Source organism: Aplysia californica, unplaced genomic scaffold (genome assembly GCF_000002075.1).
Source record: "Aplysia californica isolate F4 #8 unplaced genomic scaffold, AplCal3.0 scaffold00130, whole genome shotgun sequence".
Classification (NCBI taxonomy): domain Eukaryota; kingdom Metazoa; phylum Mollusca; class Gastropoda; order Aplysiida; family Aplysiidae; genus Aplysia; species Aplysia californica.
This window is the reverse complement of record NW_004797400.1, coordinates 888344-911182: the sequence shown is the minus strand read 5'-3', so window position 1 is coordinate 911182 and position 22839 is coordinate 888344. Positions and strand designations below refer to the sequence as shown.

Genomic DNA, 22839 nt, shown 5'->3' with positions numbered 1-22839 from the left:
GGCTAGTTATTTTGAATATGCTTTCAATGTTTCGAAATTTGTTAGACTTTAATGTAAGGTGCCTTTTTTGGTCCAAATTTCGAGCATAAAATCAATTTCAAAATCTCAAACTTTAACTACAATTTTAAATAAATAACTAGTGAGGTACCTGTAACGGCCAAATCTTCGTATATTTGTGGATTTTCTGCAGAGATAGTGGCTGAGATTTTAGGATTCTAGTGATGAAGAGTCTTTCAAAAAAAAAATTGAGAAAAATGCATTTTAAGAAACTCTCTGTGCTTTTTGGTGGTTAATTTTATGGGGTTTCTTTTCACACTATTCATAAAGTTTTTCTTTAAAAATACACAGAAGAAGCTATTTCAGCAATGTTCAAAAGGGTTTTAAAAAACCTGGTTATGAGAAAGTCGATAATTTCATAGGAAATTAATAAAATCATGGGTGCCTTAAGTTATTATAAATCAATGACAGCCCTTACCCTTGTTCCTTTTCAAGTGTATTAGAATTAAACATCTCTACTTTGTGTGAGGAAAGGTTTTTTTAGTGTACCAAATATTTCGGGAAAGTGCAGATACGATATGAATGGGTTGAAACACGTTTTATTTTTAGAGGGTAGTGAAAAACCCAGTACTGATTTATACCGTTATGTATCTAAAAGAAATGGTTATGTCTATGTAAATGATTCAGGTTATGCATGACTAATGTTACTAATGATAATTTGATTTTATGTCTCCCATATTAACATATTAACGTGTTTGCTTTTGATGTGTTCTCCTGCGAGGACTATCTCCAGATCACTGAACTAGTGTATGTTCAGCTGGGCATACCCTCCAGAATTTGAAGGTTTATTATTGTGGAGAGGAGACACTTGCCGATTAAAAGTTTTATTAAATGTCAACAGGCAACTGTGCGCTGAACTTTCCCAACAAGGGCCTATCTATTTCCATGAAATTAACACTTTTACTTTATAAGCATGTTAGTAATGTTAGATATTGCAATGATCCGTCTAAAATTGTCAACAATTTGTCAACACTTAAAAGTGCTTTTTTTCTATGTTGTTAGCATCTTAAGGTCTGTGGTTAATAAACATGTACTTACGGATTAAAAACAGGTTCCTCACTGCTAAGTTGGACTATGGTCTGACTTTGGCATTAGCTGTTGCCCTGACCCTCAAGTACGTTCTCTTTGACGACAAAGTGGATAAAGAGGTTCAAGAACTGCTGAAAGCTCAGAACGACAAAGAGAACCGGAATCTACCAAACGGTATATCAGAGAAAAAGATCCAGCCTGTCTTGAAGATGCCTGCCGAAGAAAAAATGGAGGTTACCTGTGAGTGCTATGTTGCTTATTCTGTTGCAGTCTTTGTGTCATTGTATTATAATGAGATTATTGTTTTGGCGCAGTCATAGTACCAGTAGGTATAGTTATGAATCATTTTGAAAGTAATGGTTTGCTCAAATGGGATGGAAGAATGTATGAGAGTAGCAAAGCTGATACTGAAGTGGTTTTTGGGTCTGGTTCCTTTTATAGATGCGCATGGTCTTCTGGTCCTTACTAGTCTTGTCCTCGCAGCTGTGCCAGCTGTAGGAGGCACTTTCGAGTCCCAAAACTTTTTCTATCTTTAGACATTCTAATAATGTATTTGATTGTTATATAATGTCAATGGTCTGAATATTCCTATATACTCATCTCACTAATGTCTGTCTTGAACAAACAAAAACTCTTTTTTTTTAGATAAAAATAAAGACAAGCTCTAAAAACAGGTGGTTGAAAGGAGCCTTGAGAACATTCTGTCCACACTGTCCTTATGTTGTTTCTGGTTCTGTGGCTTGATTTTTCTAATTCTCATTGATGGTTATCACACCAAAGTGCTTCTTCTTTTTATGTCCAACTTATATAGCTCCAAAAACACATTTTTCAGCTAATGGCATCAGCCATAAAGCGCCGACTCCTTCTCCTGACTTTAAGCCTGCATCGTTCTTCCTGGGCAACCAAGAAGATGAGAACAGTAGCAGCAGCGATGAAGAGAACAAGAGCAACGGGAGCGTACAGAAGGTCAAGACTCACAACATGGAGACCCAGACAGACGACGTGACTGAGGCAGGGACTGCAGGGGCTGCAGGGGCCCTCGTGCCCCAAACCGAGTCAGAGATGGAGTACTCGCCCGCATTTTCCGAACAGCCACCCAGACCGCTTGAGGAATGTGTCTCTATTCTCAACTCAGATGTAAGTGACTAGCATTAATTTTTGTTCTTACTCTGGCGTTTTCAAATTTTAGGTGCACACACGCACACAAGTATACGTACACACATGCATCGCATCTTGCTCACAAAGCAGTTGCATTTGTAGTTAATGGGGATTTTTTTGGTTAAAAAAAAATTGGTCTGAAAAGGGGGCTGGTTTTTAAAATGTTTTTCCACCTTTAAAATTGTGGGACTTTGCTTTATTCTGCCTCCTTTGTGACAGTTGTGATTCTTTTGGACTCTTAGGAAATTGAAAACTTTTTTGATTCTAGAACTTAATCATGCTTTTTCACAATTGATAAGATGAAATGTTCAGTCCTTTGAGTTAAAAATGGTATATATCTGCTGTCCAAGAAAGACTGAGTTTTGCTTTTGTCCTCACAGTTAATAGTAACTAGTGATTTTTTCCTGCTCAAAACAAATGCAGGGAAATTGTATTGGAACATGTTCATTTGGTCAAGAAAACTTGGTGCATGTCGCTGGTTTTCATGACAATATAAAGACCATTATATTATTTTGTCTTATTCCAGGCTGGTCCAGAAGCACTGACAGACGAGGAAGTACAGATGCTGGTTGCATCTCGTCACATCCCTTCTTACAAGCTGGAGAGTATGCTTGCCAACCACATCAGAGGTGTTGCTATCAGGTAGGCCCTGCTTCCCATTTGTGAATTAAAAGTTAGGTCCTTTTTTAGAAATCGTTTTGTTTCCTGTGGCTGATTGATTTCATGTGTGCATTTAACATTTCATTATGGCTTAGATGGTTGTCTGCCGCTTTCCTGTTATAAAATAAACAATTTGTTTATCATTTAAGCACTGTCACAGTTGTCATTCCTGACCCATAATTAAGAATGTTTTTTGTTGTTGTTTTGTATTCATACTTAATTTTTGTTTTCTTTGATACTACAGGAGACAGATGCTGTCTAAGCAGTTGCAGGTGAAAAATGCCCTGGACACACTGCCCTTCATGCACTATGATTACAAATATGTAAGTGGAACATGTCTATGGTCTTGCTCAATGGTACAAAGTACAGAAAATGTCAGATTTCAACGAGTGAAATGCTTTGTGCTGTCTCTTTGTTACTACTGTTGTTGTTTTGTTGCCCCAGGTTCAGTTGAGTGTTTTTGTGCATCTTCACTCAAAAATTGGCAACCCTAACAAGATCTTATGAAGTAATCAGTACTCTGAAACTGTCTCCTCAGCAAGTTCTTCTTTTTGCTGAATTGTAATGAATAAAGCAAAATGTGGAATTGTTAACTCTCTTACACTATCTTTGTGCATTCTGCTTGTTTCTCGTTAGTGCTTGTTTTATTTGCTATTTTTTGTTGTTGATTAGGTTTTTTCCCCTTGATTTCAAGTGTTGGTTTCATTTTTTAAAAAAAGTTTTAATCTTTTACTTCCCTATTCATGTAGAGAGTTTAGAAAATTGAAGATCTGCACTTACTGATGTGTTTAGCTCATATTGTAATAATTTGTCAATTCGTTTATTCCCAGGTTGAAGGTGCTTGCTGTGAGAACGTGATTGGTTACATGCCCGTTCCAGTTGGAGTTGCTGGACCTTTGCTTTTGGACGGAGTGTCGTACCAAGTTCCCATGGCAACCACAGAGGGGTGTTTGGTTGCTAGTACAAACAGAGGTTGCAGAGCTTTAGAGGTAAGGAATTTCATGAGGGAATCACATCTGGTATAGGAGGGAAGTATACTTTCTCTTAGAGCTGAGAAAAAAATCTTTCATTATGGAAATAAATATGGTATGAATGAATAGTGAGAAAGATGACATTCTCTCAGTTTCACCTAGTCTATGAGATCAAATCCCTTCTTTTTTTTGTTTAAAAAAAAATTCGCATCAAGGGTTTTTATTATGGACCACTTCGACTCTTGAGTAGGCTTTAATTGCAATGGTTGAGTCAGCAACTTTATATTCCGTTAATGTATTTTGATTCATTGTTGACTGTGAATGCTGTTCGTTCACATTGCATATATATTATATCCACGTCACAAAAGTCTGCAAAGTTTAATGGGATGCCATATTTTGTTTGCAGCAAAGTGGTGGAGTTTCTAGCAGTATCACAAATGATGGAATGACGCGAGGTCCTGTGGTCCGATTCCCAACGGCAGTCAGAGCAAGGTTTGTTTTGTGGTGTTATTATGTAAATGTAAAGATAGTTTTTTATTTTTACATCATTTTTTTCCGAATAACACTTCTCACTTCTTTCAGGCAGGGATGTTGGTGAACAAAACAAAGTACTGATTGGTTATTTTTTTCTGCATAGATATTTTCTGTGCCTTTGAATGGATGTGTTGTCAGATTTTGGCAGAAGATGGCAGTTTTTTCCAAGGCTGTAAATTTTTTCTTCTGGTAGATATTTGTTCGTTTTTCCTGTTTTTGATATTGGCTGAGAAAATGATACGTTTTGTTTTACATTTTGTGTACATATTATTCTTATTAGAATTAATAATAGTTCAGAGTAAGGCCACATTTTGTGTACATATTATTCTTATTAGAATTAATAATAGTTCAGAGTAAGGCCACATTTTGTGTACATATTATTCTTATTAGAATTATTAATAGTTCAGAGTAAGGCCACATTTTGTGTACATATTATTCTGATTGTAGTTTTGTAATGGTTCAGATCATGACCTTCTCTGTAGAGTTGAATGTATACATAATGAGCTGACATTATTTGTATTACATGTTTACAGTGAAATTAAAAAGTGGCTGGAGACTCCAGACAACTTTGATCTGGTCAAAGAATGCTTTGATACCACAAGCAGGTAAGCTCAATGAATTTGAGAGCAGCTGCTGTAGTTAATATTTCTATCAAAATGTGAAACAGTTGGTCTGGACTAATCTGTTCTGTCAGTTGTTAAGTTTGGTTCACCTCTGAGAATGTTAACTAGTTTAAGTTTAAGAGAAAAAAGGCTGTCTTGTCTCTTTGATATGTATTTTAGCTTTAGATTATATTCATCTGCACTGATTGTTTGCGATTAGGTTAAGGTCCAAGTTCCCAGTTTATTTGAAATTTCAGTTTTACTCTTGACAAGTCACATCAGTCCTGTGAATGTTGGGATTTGTGAAAATGTTTTGAATAAACGGTTCTGATTAATATGGTCAGTTTAGTTCTCATGAAGAATCCAATTCTTCTACTGAGTAGAGAAGAAATAAGTTTGTACTTAAACATTCATGATTCTCCCTGGTTGTTGAACTTTTATTATGTTTTTGCAGTAATTTGATGAGGCATGGTGATGATATAAGGCGGTTGTCAAAATAATGAAATAAAAAGACATTTTTCTGGGCGATGGGCACTTTAAAAAAAAACTTTTTTCTTTTGCCCAACCCGTGTTATGCCCATTTCAAAACATTCTGTGTGGATTTTACTGAAAAAGGTTGATCAAAGGCTTAACTCTTTGACGGCCATTTTCTCGCAAGTTTTGCCTCTGACACCTGGTGCTCCTCCCCCCTCCTTCAATTGCAAATATCTTGACTTCTATTAAAAATAAATGAGCATTGTTTTCATCAAAAGCAAGACAAAAGAACAGGCTTTAAAGTGATGCCAATAACTCCATATGCCCCAAAATTGAAAGCTCCTGATTCCACTGTGTTGTGACTCATTTATCAAATAATGCTCTCTGTTAAAGCTCTGGCTCGAAGAGCAAGTCTTGTTTGGGGGTGTTGTTTCCTTTTATATAGCTTTGTTTATTTTCCCTCCCAGATTTGCTAGACTGAAGAAAGTCCACATTGGCCAAGCGGGGCGAAGCTTGTACATTCGGTTTGTGTCAATTACAGGAGATGCCATGGGCATGAACATGTTGTCTAAGGTGAGGATTGTTGAGAACACTTTTGTAAGTGGGAAGTTCATGGTATTTTTGAATCCTCAATAGATTCAGTTGTGAATTTGGGTGCAGTAAAATAGCTTTATGATATTCTACTCTGAAGTTTAATGTCGGTGGAATTCTTTTCTGGACAAATATATAGCAGGATTCAATAGCTGCCGCTGAAATGCTTTGTCAAGTTTGATAATTACATGTGTATTTTGGTGTTTTTTCCCTTCCCTTGGCTTCCAAAGAAATAATTATCTGTATTGATGTGGCAAGCATAAGCTGCAGTTGCATTGATGACAGTTCTATTACTGCACAAGTTTTCCCGGTATCAGTATACTTTGAAATTTCGGTTTGCATAGTGTAGAGTATTGCAATCTTATGCTTTCCATTTCTCCCAGGGCTCTGAGAAAGCTTTGAATTTTCTGACTGAAAAGTTTCCCGACATGGAAATCATCAGTCTGAGTGGAAACTACTGTACAGACAAGAAGCCAGCAGCTATTAACTGGTAAGGATATCTCAAAACCTAAGTTGTTACATTTGAGTTTTGTCATATTTGTTGGCGTGCTTCCAATCTTCTGTATTTTTTTATGGAAATCAGTTCTTTATTAAAGTTCCATTGCTGCCTCAATCAAATCCATCTGTAAAAAAAGTTATGAAAGCGTTGGCCTTTTGGTATTCCTTAGTAAAGATTCCTTACTTGCCCCTTTTACTTGGTGAAGTTTGGATATTTACAGTAACTGTCGGCATTGAGTCGTAAGAAACTTGTCAGATTGCACATTTCAGCACACTCAAGTCTTTGTCCCATCGGCTGTTGGTTGACAATACATTTCCACTTGCAAATTGGCAAAAATTTGGCTATCATAATAGCAATATTTTTGTGCCACTTCCTCCTTTCTTTCATTGACTCATTCTGTCTGTCTATTGTCAAATCTTTACAGGTCCTGGAAATTCTGTGTTTTGATCAGAAAAATCTGGATAATCTGGTTTTGACCCAAGTGATGATTACTACCCTAACCTTATCAATACCCCGTACCAATATCCCTACTCCTATCCTTAAATATAGGCCTAGACCACAGAGTTACCATCAGTATTCTCGTACTGTTGGGGGTCAGAACCAGAGATTGCAAGAAAATCATCACGCCTTTGTTTATGTTACATTTATACTCTACTGGACTGTAACCCATGTCCTTGGCACCCTAGGGAATCCATGGCCATGTTATGAATGTCTAAGCCAGTTGACTGATTTACTTTTTGTTGATTACTAAAAGGTACAATGACACATTGAAAAATAGTGGCATCGGAAAGGGGGACATTTTTTAAACATTGGCAGGAAGGGTATTAGATGAAGAATCAGATAAAACAAGACAAAACTTCTTCAAATAGACTCCCAAATGGTATTTTCAGCCCCCCTAAAAGCTGAAAAATTTCAATTTTTTCAGTCAGGGGCCTTCACCTCTTGAACCCCAAATGTGATGCTGTCCCTAGCCCCCAGATCCCCGTCATTGAATTGCTCTTACCTTTTTGGTTTACCTGTTGAAAGCACTGTTGTTGGTTTTTGTCTGTCTTTACATTTGTTCGAATACATAATGGCCTTTTTTATGTCTGTGTGCTTCTCATCTATTCAAACAAAGGTTCAATCCAATAAATCATGTTCAGCTGCTGCAGATTTTAAGAATCAAATTTATTTTACCCTTTATTAGATATCCCACTGACTAAAGCAGAATAAGATAACGGAAGGATTTGAATTTGAAAATTACAGTTACATGTAAATCAACAGACCACATTTTCTCATACAAATGGGAAGGGGGGGGGGGGGGTGTCAGGTTTACTGGTGCCTACTTCTTTACTTTCCCTCTTTTGCTTCTGTCTGTCTTTTTGCTTTTGGCTGCTCAAAATGATTATTAGGTCAGTGTACTTCTCTTTGGTTTAATCTAAATGATTGTTTCTCCAAAGCCTTGGCTCTTTTGAATGAAAGAACTTTGTCTTCTTTTCTCTAGGATCGAGGGCAGAGGCAAGTCTGTAGTGTGTGAGGCCATTGTGAAGTCGACTGTGGTGAAGAACACATTGAAAACTACTGTGGCAGCTTTGGTGGAGCTGAATGTCAGTAAAAATCTGGTTGGGTCTGCGATGGCTGGCAGCATCGGAGGGTTTAATGCCCATGCCTCCAACATTGTCACAGCCATTTACATTGCTGCAGGCCAGGTAAGGACTTCATTACTTGCTTTTGTTGTCTGTTGTGCCTTTGTTTCATTATATATTCAAAAACAAATATATCCGAGCATGGAAAATTTGTCTGTTTTATTGGCTCAACTGGTTGAATTTTAAAACACACGGCTTCTTCTAGTGTGATATCAATTAAAAAGAAGCACCCAGTGTTATATTGGTTGAAAAGAGAAGTGAAGTTTGATGAAAATAATGTTTTCTTCAACTTTCGTAAAATGTGTTTTTCCCTTGACAAAAGTGCCAAGAATCTGTAAGTGACCTGAGCATAGCCCTTCTATGTGATATGTGAGTCCATGCTTGTTTCTGTTCCTACAGGACCCAGCACAGAACATTTCCAGCTCAAACTGCATCTTGTTGATGGAACCCTCCGGTCCTTTTAATGACGATCTGCACATCTCCTGCACCATGCCTTCCATTGAGGTGGGCACAGTCGGGGGCGGAACCATTCTTCCTCCTCAAGCAGCCTGTCTCAACGTAAGTATTATAAAGGATCCTTTATTCATTTGTTATAGACTACTACACAACTTGCGGTTAGAACTTATTTTTTTCTTGCAATGGCTCACGGTTTTGGTGCATATTGATTTTTATTTCACCCTTGCCTCGACGAACAGCAGTTGATATTTGTGGGAACTCTTTTTCCAATTTGTTTCGTTCTTTACTATGTTTTGATGTGTGATACTTTTTGAATGTGTGGGTGGAGGGTGCCTCTGTTAGGTCTTGCTTCTTCTTCTTTTTTTCTTCTTGTGTTTTCTGTCCGTGTGTCTGTTTCCATGGACTAAATGGCTTATTGTGTCAATGTGCTTCTCCTTACTCTTAAGTCAAATAAGTCAAACCCTAGTCACAAGTGATATAAAGCTCCAGTGGCTGAGTGGTTAGTGAGCTCAGTTATAGTAATGTCAAGCTTAAATTGGTGATGCAGTGTTTTGGTGAGTGGTCACTGGGGTGTGTCCTTGAGCAAGACATGGTAATCCTAGATGAAAAAAAAAAAGAACCCTACACAGTGGCAACCAGCAATGGGTGTTTGTAAAATTATGTTGGTATGATGTTGTGTCTCTTCTCTTGCCCTTTTGAACTCCCAGTGGAGCACAGGCCATCAACAGCATTACTCCAGCGAAGCCTGTCCTGAGCATCCTTTTCTATCAGTTTCCTTGATGTCCCCGTTTTTTCAATTTCAGCTTGTACCGCTCGCCTCCATGTCATCTTTGGTCTTCCCTTCTTTCGTTTTCCTTGTGGGTTCCACGTTAAAGCCTGCCTGATGATGCTTGACGGGGGTCTCCTCAGGGTGTGTCCAATCCATTTCCATTTCTTCACCTGTTTGTCTTCCTTTATTGGCCTTTGGCTTGTTCTCTCCCACAGTTGAGCATTAGTGACTCGATGATGTTGTGTATTTGGTACTTTTACTTTTTACTTTTTCCTAACAAATTTCTTTCTCTTGTATATTTCTGTTGCATAGTTATGTCGTTCTTGACTAAAGTTTCTATGACCCCCTCTTTCCATCTTTTCCTAGGTCTGCCTCTTCCTCTATTTTCATCTGATCTCTAGATGTTTCATCTGATCTCTAGATGAATGCTTTCGCTGCTGCACTGTCTGGTGATAGTCTTGACAGACGTCCAAATCATTTCATTCACTGTTTATTTATGTATTGCAAGCAGGGAATTGAGCCAACTTGTTCTCTGGCAATCTCACTCCTCACCCTGTCTCTTCTTGTGATGTTCAAAGTTTTGCTTAGGCATCATATTCATAGGTATTAATTTTGTGATTTTTGTTTATTGTCCACGTTTGGGCTTGGTAGCACAGTGTTGGTAAGAGTCTAAATTGGCGTTTTGTTTCTCTTGTAATGTTAAGATGGGAAAGTAATAGAAATATTGCTAGTTTGTAAATCATGGCACTGACCTTTTTCATTGTTTCTTTCTCTGTCTATCCTTCTGTCTTGGGTGAACACACTTTCAAGGTATTTGAATACTTCCAAAGTATTTTTTGTATGTTAATCTGTGTATATAGGTGTTTAAGTATGAGTGCCATTCTAACTTAAATCCCCCCCGACGGTGCCACTGACTGAAGTGTCTTTAGGCCATTCCCAAAGGGGGGACATTAACTTGTTCTTATGCTCAGTAGAATTGTAAATGGGCTGATTTAACAATGTCATGCTCATAACTGTGCCTGAACTGCAACAGGGAACTGCTGCCTTTTCTTTCCTCATCCTGACTATCGTCATTTTTCCTCTACTTCCTTTGTATGTTTGTCATACTCTTGTGACCCACTATTTCCGGGGTGCCTTGATAGTCAGAGCAGACTTAGTGCTGTTGAAGCTAGAGAGGTGAGCAGAGTAAGCCTGATTCTCTGTAAAGACTTCTCTGTTGACATCCACCCCTTGGCGCTCATATGACCATATGCAGTTGCGAGCGCTGTAAAACCTCTACCAACTAACTTAAATTTCCACACAGGGTGCAGGGAAGTAGAATATATTTTATTGACCATTTTAGTCAGATTTGATGTTAGAAAGCTTTTGACTTTGCTAGGAAAATTCAGCCGTGTATGCTGTGCTTGTCACATTCAAACTCCATGCTGGTTCATGTAGTATACTCATTTTGCCTCACAGGTCGTTGGAGGGCACCAGTGATAGGTCCTACTTCTTTTCTGCCCCTCCATCTGTTTCCCTGCGCTTAATGACCATGCCATTATTGTGTCAATGTACTTATCTAAACTCAAACAATGGGTGGTTGACAGGTGCTCTGGTGTGGTTTGCTCCTTCTTTCCTATCAAACATCTATTGCCCTTATCTGTTCTCCTTCTTTTTTGTGTTTGTTACTCTCTTGTAACACTTCTAATCTTCTGGCGCTCATATGACCTTATGCAGTTGAGAGCGACGTAAAATCTCTACTAAAACCAAACTAAAATTAACTCTCTTCTAACACCTCTAATCTTTCGGCACTTGTCTGTCCTTATTTTGTTGCAAGTACAGTAATACTCTACGGAGGAAAAAAACTCAAACAAAATCATCCTGACTCCACAGATGCTGGGTGTGAAAGGCTCCAATGCAGAGAACCCCGGGGATAACGCCCGCCGTCTGGCATCCATCATCTGCGCTACCGTGATGGCCGGAGAACTCTCACTCATGTCTGCCCTGGCTGCGGGCCACTTGGTCAAATCTCATCTCAAGCACAACAGGTGGGGAATTATTTGTTTCATGTGTTCGCGGGCAGTATTGCTTACAGACGTATCTCAAAAGTTGCCAAGAATGACTAACGTCTGTATGCAATACGAGGTTGGAGAAGGTGTGGTGGTGGGATCTGTTCCTGCTCTGTTCTGTGTTACTTTTTTCCTAATGTGTTCCTGGCTAAATGAGGTTGTGGTCATGCTAACTCACAGTTAGTGAGGATTCAACAATATGGGTGGTTGGAGGGTTCCTGTCTTGTTTTATCCCTGCACTTAATGATAATTTTTTTATGATGTACTTCTTTGATTATGTTTTTGTTTTGGGGGAAATAGACTTAAATGTGAAGTAAATTGGGAAGCATTAAAATATCGTCGAACATGCTTTAACAGCCAGCTGTACAAATGACCACTTCCTCCCTTGTGTTTTTCTGTATTATAATCACACTGTCCAGGAAGTCACCTGTCTAAGACAACCACTTAGAGATTGGATGGCTGTCTTAGGCAATTCAACTGTATCTGTCTGAGGTAACAAATTTGATGAAATATGATTTTTTATTTATTAAATGGTTACGAACTGTTTTTTTTTCTTCTGTTTTCAGATCAACTCTGAATATGAGCCCAGGTGCTGCAAAACCAGCTGATACTCCCTAAATGCATCATGCAGCAACAGTTCCCGTCATGTGTCCAGATAAAGCACTACCGTAATACGGAAATCTTCTTATTGTTTGGATTTGGAATCCTTATCTTTATTATCTGGCTTGATCTGGTATTAAATCTGAACATTTGGGAACTGCAACGCCTGCATGCATATGCCGATGGAAACAGAATCGGATATGACCTTTATTAACACATGTGCAAAGTGTCGCAGATAAGAAACGGGAGATGTTAGGATCCACCAAGTGACATTTGTAGTGGTGTCTAGGTTTTCTACTTTGATAAACACTGTGTTAGCTGTGCTCTTTGTAAGCTTTCTGCCTTCCCTCTCTTGGGTTTCACATCCATCATTGAGAAGGGAATGGTCTCCACTTTGATGTTGCTTTTTGTCAGCTACCTGTATACTTTCATGTTGGTGATAAATGCTTCTAGTGCATGCAATAGGCTGTGGTTTTCAAAATCTGGGGTAACCTGTTCTGTCTTTTTGACATTGTCATGGGGTAGCTGTAGTCCTTTAGCTTGCGTTTGTGGGGTAGAATTATATGCATCCCAGTTTTATGGCTCCAAATGTCCTAATTGTATAGAACTATAGACACCTTAATTGTATAAAGCTGGCTATACAGGGCCATTGCGGGTTAGAAACAACCACAGAGCTTCTGCCTTGAGTCCCATGTAATAGCAGTTTAGTTTCTTATATGTATGAAGTACAGATATGTGAAAAGTTTGAATCACCGAAATGAGCTTGGTTGTCTGTTTTAACTTACTCTGAGTATTATTGTGAAGCATTATAATTTTAATGGAGTGTTTTATCTAATGTAATATGGGACCATGCCCGTTTTGAATTGTCCGTGCGGCATAGTTTGTGCTCTTGAAATTATCAATTTCTGTCTCCTTAATCAAGAAGTTCTTACTCTGATGTAGAGGGTAACAGCTAATAGTAATAGCTTGGCCTATCTACCTGAAAGTTCCAGTGTCATGTCACGACTGTTGACTTCTATCTCCCGCATGGGTACCTTCAAAATATTGGTAACAAAGCTTTAGATTTTGGGTTTTTAGGCTGTTTTCCTGACCTAGTGAAAGCTGGTGAGGAAGAAGACTATGAGACTTTTGTGCCAGCTCTGTGCTGTGCCATCTTTGATGAGTACTTTCTTTAGAAATGTGGTTTCTATGAGGGAACAATTTTGTGATGTAAAGTTAGCCTAGGTTTTGTAATCATGGTGGAAAGTGGAAAGAAATTATAGCGTTTTCCATGCCGCAGGTGTATGTATTTATAGATCTTTATATCATTCTAAAGATCTTATTGCAGAGCTGGGCCACTGCCCAAACCTGATAATGATGCCATAGCTGGAAGTGTTGTGTGCTTTCAGTTCTGTGATCTATGAAATACACGCAGTCTGTCTGACAAGGACATGGTCTCTTGGAACTTTTTTTGTGTGTGTGTTGGATGAAAGACCGATGTCAGTGGATTGGCTTTCTTGTGTGTACACGTCTAGTCTCCATATTCAGTGTAATGACATTTCCTTGTTTCTGTCCAGCTTCACTCTTTTAATTTGTGTACTTATGATGTATGTGATACTTTACTATATATATATAATTTTGTTATGTGTTACTCTTTGAAATTTTTGGTTGCATTGGTATGATGTCAGTGTTTCTATATCATGGTTTTATAAATTTCTTCTTTTTTTTTTTTTTGTTGTTTTTTTTGTTTCCTGCTTCTGGGGTTTATTTCCATGAATGAAATAAGTCGTTTAATTTCTTTTGTCTCTTTACATACTTTTGTGTGACTTGCGAAGATGAGCTGGAGTACTTACATTTGGTTTGGTTACGCTTGAGCTAGCCGGTTTTTTATTTAATGTCCTTAAAATATGCCTGATTGTTACAGAGAAAATCAATACATTAAAGAGATGGCTAGACTTATCAAAAGAAAATTAATGAACTGAGAAATCAGCTATGCAGTTTATTGCTGTTTAGACATGAAAAATTATAAATAGAGTTACTTTGAAGAGCAACTTCTACCTGAGCACATGCTTGTGTATGCTGATTTTAAGTGCTCACGTTTGAATTGGAAGATATATATATATACTCTCTCTACGGACAAACTAGTGGCAAAGTAACTTTTATTTCCGAGATTGTTCATTTTCCGACCTTATGTTTTAGGCATGTTTTCGTTCATCCTAAAAAAGAAAGGTCGTATTAACTGTATGGTCGATTTTGTGCTGTATTGAATACTGTTACATGTCCATTTTTTTGTGTGTGTAATAAGGTCTTGAAAATATTAAACAGGAAAATCCTTTTGTGAGAAATGAGGAAAAAAACTAAAGTAAGTGGGTGGACTTGAATTTATTTTGGTTGTTTGTAATTCACTTTTAAAAGTGATATGTCAATAGCATACTTACTTGAAGTATTTCATATTTATTTTATTACTCTTCTCAAGTTTTTGCTTTTTTCATCACTTACTTTAAGTAAAAAATTTGTGCAAGTTAAGATTCAATGAAATTAAATGAGTTACAGCAAAATTACTGTTGCTTTTTGCTCAAAAGTCTTGCTGGAATGATGTTATGTCCTATCACTGGGACAGAACTGAAAAGCAAGCTGAGTGCTTTCACTCACCTTTAATTTTATCTCAAATGTCTCTATATTTATTTCAACTTCGCTTATTTAGAATCATTTCTAATAAGTTTGGCCAGTGCCATGTTTTTGTACATCATGATTACCGTTTTTGATACAGCAATGATCTGTTCACAGTCTTGACAGCTGTGCTACCGTTGTGTAAACGTGCACACCTTATCCATCTCCCATTTTGTGACTGTGTATGGTTATTTATCTTCAAGCCATGATTGGAATGAATGATTGTCTGTCTTTTCCAAAGGCAGGCAGGATGAGAAGACGTGTTTGTCAGTCTTCAAACCATAATGGGAAGGTTAGATTGCCAGTCTGTGTGGCATGACTGATAAGGCATTACTATAAGTCTTCATGCCATGATTGAGTTGCGAAGATTTGGTAGCAGCAATCAGTAACGGTGTATGAAGTGATTTTAAGGAAGTTTCTAGACTACAGTGTGCCCTACGCCACAGTTATTGACCACAAGACATGTAAGAAAATTTGATAATGAATGGGAAATATCGACAGTAAAGAAACAGAAAGTTGTAAATGGTTTGAAGATTTGTGTGACACCCTTGTTGGTTTATCCGGTGTTGGAACATATCAAAATGTTCATTTCAGTCAGTATATTTATGGTTCTAATCAGATGGTCTTAAGCTACTTCTCAGTAGTTGACTTCTGAGTTATTGAATGTCAGTGCTAATTACACATGACATATTGGTTTTGATAATTTATTTACCTATGTTATGTGAGGTAGCCATTTGAGCTTTCTGAAAAAGTAGCAGTGCCCTCATTTGGCTTTCTCTTGAAAACTTGTTTTTGAGGAATTAAAGAAGAAATTATTTGGAAATAAGATTTAAAAAATAAACAAAATAAACAGGACAACACTAATTGGCTGGTTTTGTGTTGATATGGGCATAAAAACACCTACATAAAAACCAAAAAAAATTCTCGATCTTATTCCTCTTTCGTCATTTTTTGATTTTGATGATAACTTTTCAAAGGTTTCAAATATGTGGGGTCTTGGAAAATCTGTCCCCAAACTTAGTCTACGTTCTGTGTAATTTGTTAATTTGTCCTTGTGTTGTGAACTAGCAGTGAGCTGACATACACCGGCCATTGCTTGGCTGCAGTTTTCGGTGAGTCAGTGCAAAAGCACCATATATTGGGCAGTATGTGAACTGTTTTTGGTGACACCGACCAATGAAGGAGAAGTGCTTGTTCACATATTTCTGTTCTTTGAGTTGACTGTGATGAGATTTAAATTGTTTTGAAAATTTTTGTTTTAGGGTAGTTATAAAAGAACATAAAGAACTAACATTTTCCGATATTCTACTTGTCAATCTCCTTAATCTTGATTTTTGGTGTAAGAAAATACCAAGAGCTTCTTGTCAATTTCTTTTTGAGCCAGCTTCAAATATTATTATAGTACCTAATTCTGTTTTGTTAATCTCCGTGTGTTAATTATGGGTTTTGAAATGAGAAGCCCCTTTGTAAAGTCAGTATTGCCACTTGTAGTAAGCGTTTGTGATGGACACAAGAAAGCACAAAACAAAAATGCAGCCCCTTTGATTCCTGCTTCTGAGTTTGATTTAAAAAAATGAAGTGATGTCTTTTTGATATTTTCTGACCTGATGGGGGCTGTCTTGCTACGGAACCAACCACAGATTTTCTTTGTTCTGAATTCTGAGTGTATTCTGATATTATGGGCATCTACTCTGGGCTTCTCTGTCAATTTTTTTTCTTGTCATAGAATATGTGTTGCCTACTTTATCCTTTTGTATTCCTTTTTATTTTAAATTCATTTTCCTGCCCATTTTAGCAATTCTACCAAAGATTCTTAACAGTCTTTCCTCTGTACTCTAGAATACTGTTTAATGCAGCTGCTTTAACTGTTTGTGGTTGGGAAACCAAGCAGAGAGGTTTCTCCTACCTGTTTCTATCTGTCTATATACCTATGTACCTATCCCTCTGTCACTCTTTAACTGGTCCTGTCGCCATCATTTTTAATACTTTTTTAATAGCTGAGGGCAGATGTAATGCTTTGAAAATTTCAGGGGCCGTTTTTTGTTTTTGGTTGTTTTTTTGTTGTTGCCAAACTGAAGTTGATGTGTGGGTGCTTAGTATAATTTAAAGTTTTAGGTTTTTTTGAAAGAAGATACTCATGTTTTGTCATTATTGAAGGTAAATTGACTTGAGGCACCCTCGAGCTCTGATTACCGTGAGTGATAGCAGATGTAATGCCAAGGACTAGTCACAGTGGATTTTGATACCATCTGTAGTTTCTGTTCAGCTTAGCTTTCTCCTGCATCCGACAGGCCTTGTCCTATTATTTCTTTGATAGGGGATGATCTCATCAGCCATCTTTTCTGTTTCTCAGTAGATTGAAACTAATTAAGGTTCATCCCTTTTTCAGGCTCTTATGGGGTTGCCTGCTTTATCTGTTTTCAATTTGAGAGTAACGTTTTTTGTTTTTGAGCCACAATTTTAATCAGTTGAATCTTTCATGTCCTTGCAGTGCCAATAGTAAGTAGCAATATATGTGGCTAACCCTAACACTGACGATATGTTTAAATTGATAGGAACTTTCTGCAGAAACAACTTGTGGAGTTATTATTATTATTTGATTTTTCCCTTTCTCTATTGTTGTTTTGATCTTGGAACTTTGAGAGTGTTAGTAATTAAAGTCAATTTCACTAATTGATTCTTAGTCTTGGTCTTTGTTGTTTTAATTTTTGTTTTACTTCAATAATTTACCTGTTACATTTCTTATTTGGGGTCAAATTTTGTTGTACCTTCTGTGATGAAAGATGAACAAGGTTTGCACAGTGGAACTCGGATTTAACGAAATCGAATTCAACGAAAGAAGTTGGATTTCCCGTTTTTTAAAAATTCATAAAAACCAATAACAACAACTCGGATTCAACGAACACATCAATGAGAAAGCTCGGATTCAATGAAGTCGCTTGCAGGGTGAACAGGCTCCACTGACGGGGCTTCGTTCATTTTTCTCCCGCAACAAATCTTATGTTTCTGGAGACCATCCATGGCACCTGCATGGTGAACCATCTTTCGCTTATTCCATTGTTTATATATGATGCGGCCAATCAGCGGCACGAGTTATTAGCTCTATAAGTTCACGCAGACATGTCTTAGCCTGTGTTGGGGTTGGTCAGTTATTTTATTCCTCCGGCTACTGACCAATATTACAATGATAAGCTAGTCTTGACATAGACCCACAGTTTTTTCAGGAGCTGAGTAGAAACTTGTACAATGTAGATGTAGTGGCACCTAAGAGAGATTGAAAGTGGAGGCATTGCCAGAGTGCTTGTCATTATTGTAAAAGCTTTATACCTCTCAAAGACAAAGTTAAGATCACTTAGGAGGGCTGCCTCAGTCTTGCCAGCCAGGGCCAAGCTGGGCTGAGAGGATGATAATATTGCCTTTCAGGAGAGATACATGCACTCGATAAGATAACTTTCCTTCTTGAGATTCGAACTTTGACATGTAGCCTATCTGTTTGCACCTGCGAAGGGTCTAACCAATAGGCCTACCCTACAAACACCAGAAGAACCTTCGAACGAAGCTGAGGGTTTTCAGTTCAAATGTGAAGTCAGTCCTGTTGTATGGATGTGAGACATGGAACGCATCGCAGACTTGCATAAAGAGGATCCAGGTTTTCTTGAACAAGTGTCTAAGAAAGTTACTGAGGATCAGATGGACATACAGGGTCAACAACGAGGAAGTGTTAAGGAAACCAAGACAGATCCCGGTCAGAGATTAGCTCTAGGTAGGAAGAAGGCGGAGGCGATGGATCGGACATACTATCAGGAAGCCAGGCAGCTGCATAACGAAGAAAGTGTTGGGTTGGAATCCACAGGATAAAAGATCAAGGGGAAGACCGTGTGGAACCTGGAGAAGAATCACAGAAATTGATGTACAGAAAAGTGGGAAGACATGGATTCTGGAATAACAGCAAGAGGCTAACCAAGAATAGAGAAAGGTGGAAAGTGTTTGTCCATGGCCTGTACAAATCATGTACCCTGGTGCAGGGTGAGAAAGGCAATGATGATGATAACCAGAAGAGCACCTGTCAAGCGCCCATCGTCAACACTGTCTTGTAGTATGTGATGTGGGGATGAGGGTACATCTTTCAAGTAGGTGGTTGGCGGGTGCTCTGGTATAGTTTGCTCCTCCCTTCCTGTCAAACATTTATCGTCATTTCTCTTCCTTCTTTTTTGTATTTGTTTCTCACCTGTAACACGTCTAATCTTTGGCACTTAAATGACCAAATTGTGTTGCAATGAAGTAGGCCTACCATAAAACGATTACTAAAACAGACACCCCCCCAGAAAACAAACAAACAACTAAAACAAAACAAAACAACACATCTTTCACTACCACAGTGTTCGTGTAGCAGTTTCGAAACAGGCATTGGGATCTAAACTAAAGGTGCCTTATCCTCCTGGTTTTTTGTTTTGTTTAGTAAAGGTTTTACGGCCCTCGAAACTGCATAAGTAAGGTCATATGAGCGCTGGAAGATTAGAGATGTTACAAGAGAGTAACAAACATAAATAAAGAAGAAGGGGAGATAAGGACGATAGATGTTTGATTGGAAAGAAGAAGCAAACCACACCAGAGCACCCGAGAGAGAGAGAGAGAGAGAGAGAGAGAGAGAGAGAGAGAGAGAGAGAGAGAAGGAGGGAGGGAGAGAGAGAGAGAGACCTCACAATCAAAACCAAATTTCTCGATTGGTGTTCAGCATTTTATTTTCGCATTTACAATGACTCATAGTACAATAACGAAGAATAAAGAAACGTAATGGTACTAACTCAAATTTTCATGCAGTTTGTGATCAAACCATTATTTGATCAAGTCATGGGTTAAAACAAAAAGAACAACCATTTTTCCTGATGATTCATCAATGTAAATTATGACATAGACATCGCGGTTGGAAATGGTATATACATTCATGTATATATATGGTTACTACTCGATATAAAACAAGATTTTCAGCATATTGAAATACCCACAAAGCCAACGTGAGGTCAGGGGAGAATAAAAACATAACCATTTGAAACTTGAAAACAACGTATCACATCTTGAGTCCAACTGAGGTTGATATAGGGTTACAGCAATTTGCCTCTATAAACGCAGAAACAATTTAACCAAGATCTCAAACCCTACTTAAAACATTCTGCTCTCACGTGTTTCGCTTCCCGAGAGTCGAAACAGACAAGAGGGTGTGGGGGACGGGGGTAATGACTTCTACAATTGACAAAAGATAAAAGTGAAGACTTTCCGTCTACTGAATAAAAATAAAAATACTATCTAATAAATATAATAATAACAATAATGATAATAGTAATAGTAACAATAACAACAACAACAATAATAATAATAATAATAATAATAATAATAATAATAATAATAATAAAAATAGAATAAGATGATGAAAACGATGATGATACTAATAATAAATTATATTGTTTAAAAATAGGCCTTAATGATGATGATGATGATGATGGTTTTGACACTTCTACATGTATCTACTAAAAATGGTGTAGATAATAATGTTAATAGTTTAAAAAATATGATACTGAAAACGATAATTATGATCATAATGATATTAATAATACTGACGATAATAATAATAATAATTATAATACGGCCTAATAATAATAATAATGATAATTATAATAATAATAAAAATAATAATGATAAAAACAGTAATATATAGACGCTACAAATACAAATAAATATTACAATAAGAGTAGACCGATGATGATGATGATCCATAATAATAATAATAATAATAATAATAATAATAATAATAATAATAATAATAATATAATAATAATACCAATATACTAATTACCGATAAAAATAACATGGTTATTACTAAATGCCATGGTGATGTTGTTGTTTTGATGATGATGGTGACGACGACGATAAGACGATGATGAAGATGATGATGGTAATAATGATGTAGAATACAGGGAAAGGCAACAAAATATGTGAGGATAATTTCTAAATAAACCATCAAACGAGAATTCTGCACCAGACGTTTTTGCAAAGCTTCCCGTGACGAGAGGACCAGCCTGGCAACTGGGAGGACCACTTACTCTGCCGAACACTGACAAAACGCCTTCTTCTTCTTCACAGCAGTTTCGACTCGAGATTAGATTTACTTTGGTTCTTTCAAATCAGTAGGGTAACTGCTCCGGCTATTGATTTTAAAGGAAAAAAAAATAATTAAAAAATTGGCGCCAAAAATAAAAAAGGTGTTTTGTCAGCTTAGGGCAGTACAAAATGTACTCTGGTGTAGTACCCAAGCCGTGGAGGTAGTCATGTCATGACTGGGCTGTACATCTGTCTAACTGTTGAGTGAGATCCAATCTCAAGGCTTCAAATTTGTGCATTGCTAATTTTGCTTTTTTTTTTTTGCTTCCGAAATTTTTTAAAACAATTCTTCGATATTCCAGTACATTACGTTTTCATTATATAAAAAAACACAAAACAATCTTGCGGGAAATTGGGGTGGGGGTGGTATGTGAGTGGATTGAATAACACCCAAAACATAACATCCTATCCACTAAAATGTTTAAAACGGTAATCATAAAAAGGGGGAAAAAAGAATTATTAAAAAAAAGACTAATTAAAGAAAGCAATAGTAAACAAGAATGCCTCGCGTGCACTGTTCTCTGCACATGTAAATGACAATATTTTGTAAGAACAGTTTTTGCTTTGACAGATAAACATGTGGATCTACATGTACTTTGGTCTTTCTTTTACAAATAAGATATTTTAATTACAAAAGTCTTTTAAACGTTTTGAAATTCAGAAAAAGAGAATCAAAACATGCATTTGACTGTACGAGAAATACGTAGATATCCATATAAATGAGAAACAAAACGAGAAACCCGCAGATTATACCACAGTTGGAAACCAGTATCGCATGATTAAGTAAAACAAACAGCCAAGTGGTAGCTTAAAATACAAATACTCATGTGGTGAATACTTTACTTTTCAGTTTTTCCTTTCTCTTCCTGCCATCTTCTTTTATTCTGATAAAACTTGATGATGATTTCGATTACTTTCAACATAGTAATATTGTCTTTTAGTTTTAAATCAAGATTGTCTTTGGAAGTATAATGTGTTTCTCTTAACTGATGAATCCTGAAACGATTCGAAACACTTTATGACTTTATGGCGTATCTCGTCCTTCTCAAAATTAGGACAAAGGGTAACAGAAAAAGCCGAAAGTTTTGCAGTAAAAACGAGTATATCTGTTCCTCTCTTTCTTTTACGATCCAAGGGAAAACAAAAGAATGTTTTATAGGTCCCAGGAGTAAAAAATATCTTTAACGCCCCTGAAATACTGAGACTTGTGACCGACAACTACTGTGTACGATGCTTATGCTCTGACTCTTTGCCCGAACAAGGTGTCAGTTCGGTTTTTGGAAAGAGGTCTGTTAAAAAAAATAATCATTTACATAATTAATTAATTAATAATTTATTTATTTATCTATTTATTTATTTTTAAAAAATATTTTGGGAGGGGATTTGTTAAAATCGAGTTTCCCTTTTCTCTTTTGGGTTGCTTTATCGTACCGAGCTCTGGTTGGTCCTCACAAGGCAGGGGCGAGGCAAACGATTCAAACTGCGTTCTTGAAGGCAGAAACATTTACAAGAAAGGAACCACAATAAACCAATGGCCCATCTTGATCTAAAAAGATTGCTCTATCTATTAAAATAAGGTATTTATATGCTTATGCAGCTCCCAGACTTTCACGATCCCGTTTCGATTCTGGAAACAGCGCACTTAGTTTTACCATATACTCATGTATGTGAAGATAATACGGTGGTTGCAGACAGAATGATAGTTAAAAAATACAATGCCTCAAATCCAACTTAAAAATAATCATAATTTATATCTTCCTTATCAAAATGGGTTGCAGGGGTATGACAAAAAAACCACGTCTGGTTTCTTATTAAAAAAATAACCAATGAAACGTGCATGGAACGATGATAACGTCCCTTATCTCCTTTAAAAAAAAAGCAATTCAAACTGCAAAACAAAAGTAATCAAAGGCAGACTATAAAACCAAAACCAAAACAAAAATCAATCCCAAACCTCCCCC

General features: G+C 37.1%; 1 protein-coding gene across 1 annotated transcript in view; it reads left to right on the top strand.

Annotated features, from left to right (window-relative positions):
* The window catches only part of LOC101846499 (3-hydroxy-3-methylglutaryl-coenzyme A reductase), a 36179-nt gene extending 18780 nt beyond the window's left edge, over nt 1-17399 (top strand). The window contains exons 9-21 of the mRNA XM_005096510.3: nt 1109-1326; nt 1919-2223; nt 2771-2886; nt 3149-3227; nt 3735-3893; nt 4282-4367; nt 4943-5014; nt 5953-6058; nt 6460-6566; nt 8059-8263; nt 8600-8758; nt 11298-11452; nt 12040-17399. Of these exons, the coding sequence (XP_005096567.1) occupies nt 1109-1326; nt 1919-2223; nt 2771-2886; nt 3149-3227; nt 3735-3893; nt 4282-4367; nt 4943-5014; nt 5953-6058; nt 6460-6566; nt 8059-8263; nt 8600-8758; nt 11298-11452; nt 12040-12091 (1819 nt within the window). The 3' untranslated portion in view covers nt 12092-17399. The remainder of the gene's footprint in view (nt 1-1108; nt 1327-1918; nt 2224-2770; nt 2887-3148; nt 3228-3734; nt 3894-4281; nt 4368-4942; nt 5015-5952; nt 6059-6459; nt 6567-8058; nt 8264-8599; nt 8759-11297; nt 11453-12039) is intronic.
* Nucleotides 17400-22839: the final 5440 nt, after the last annotated feature.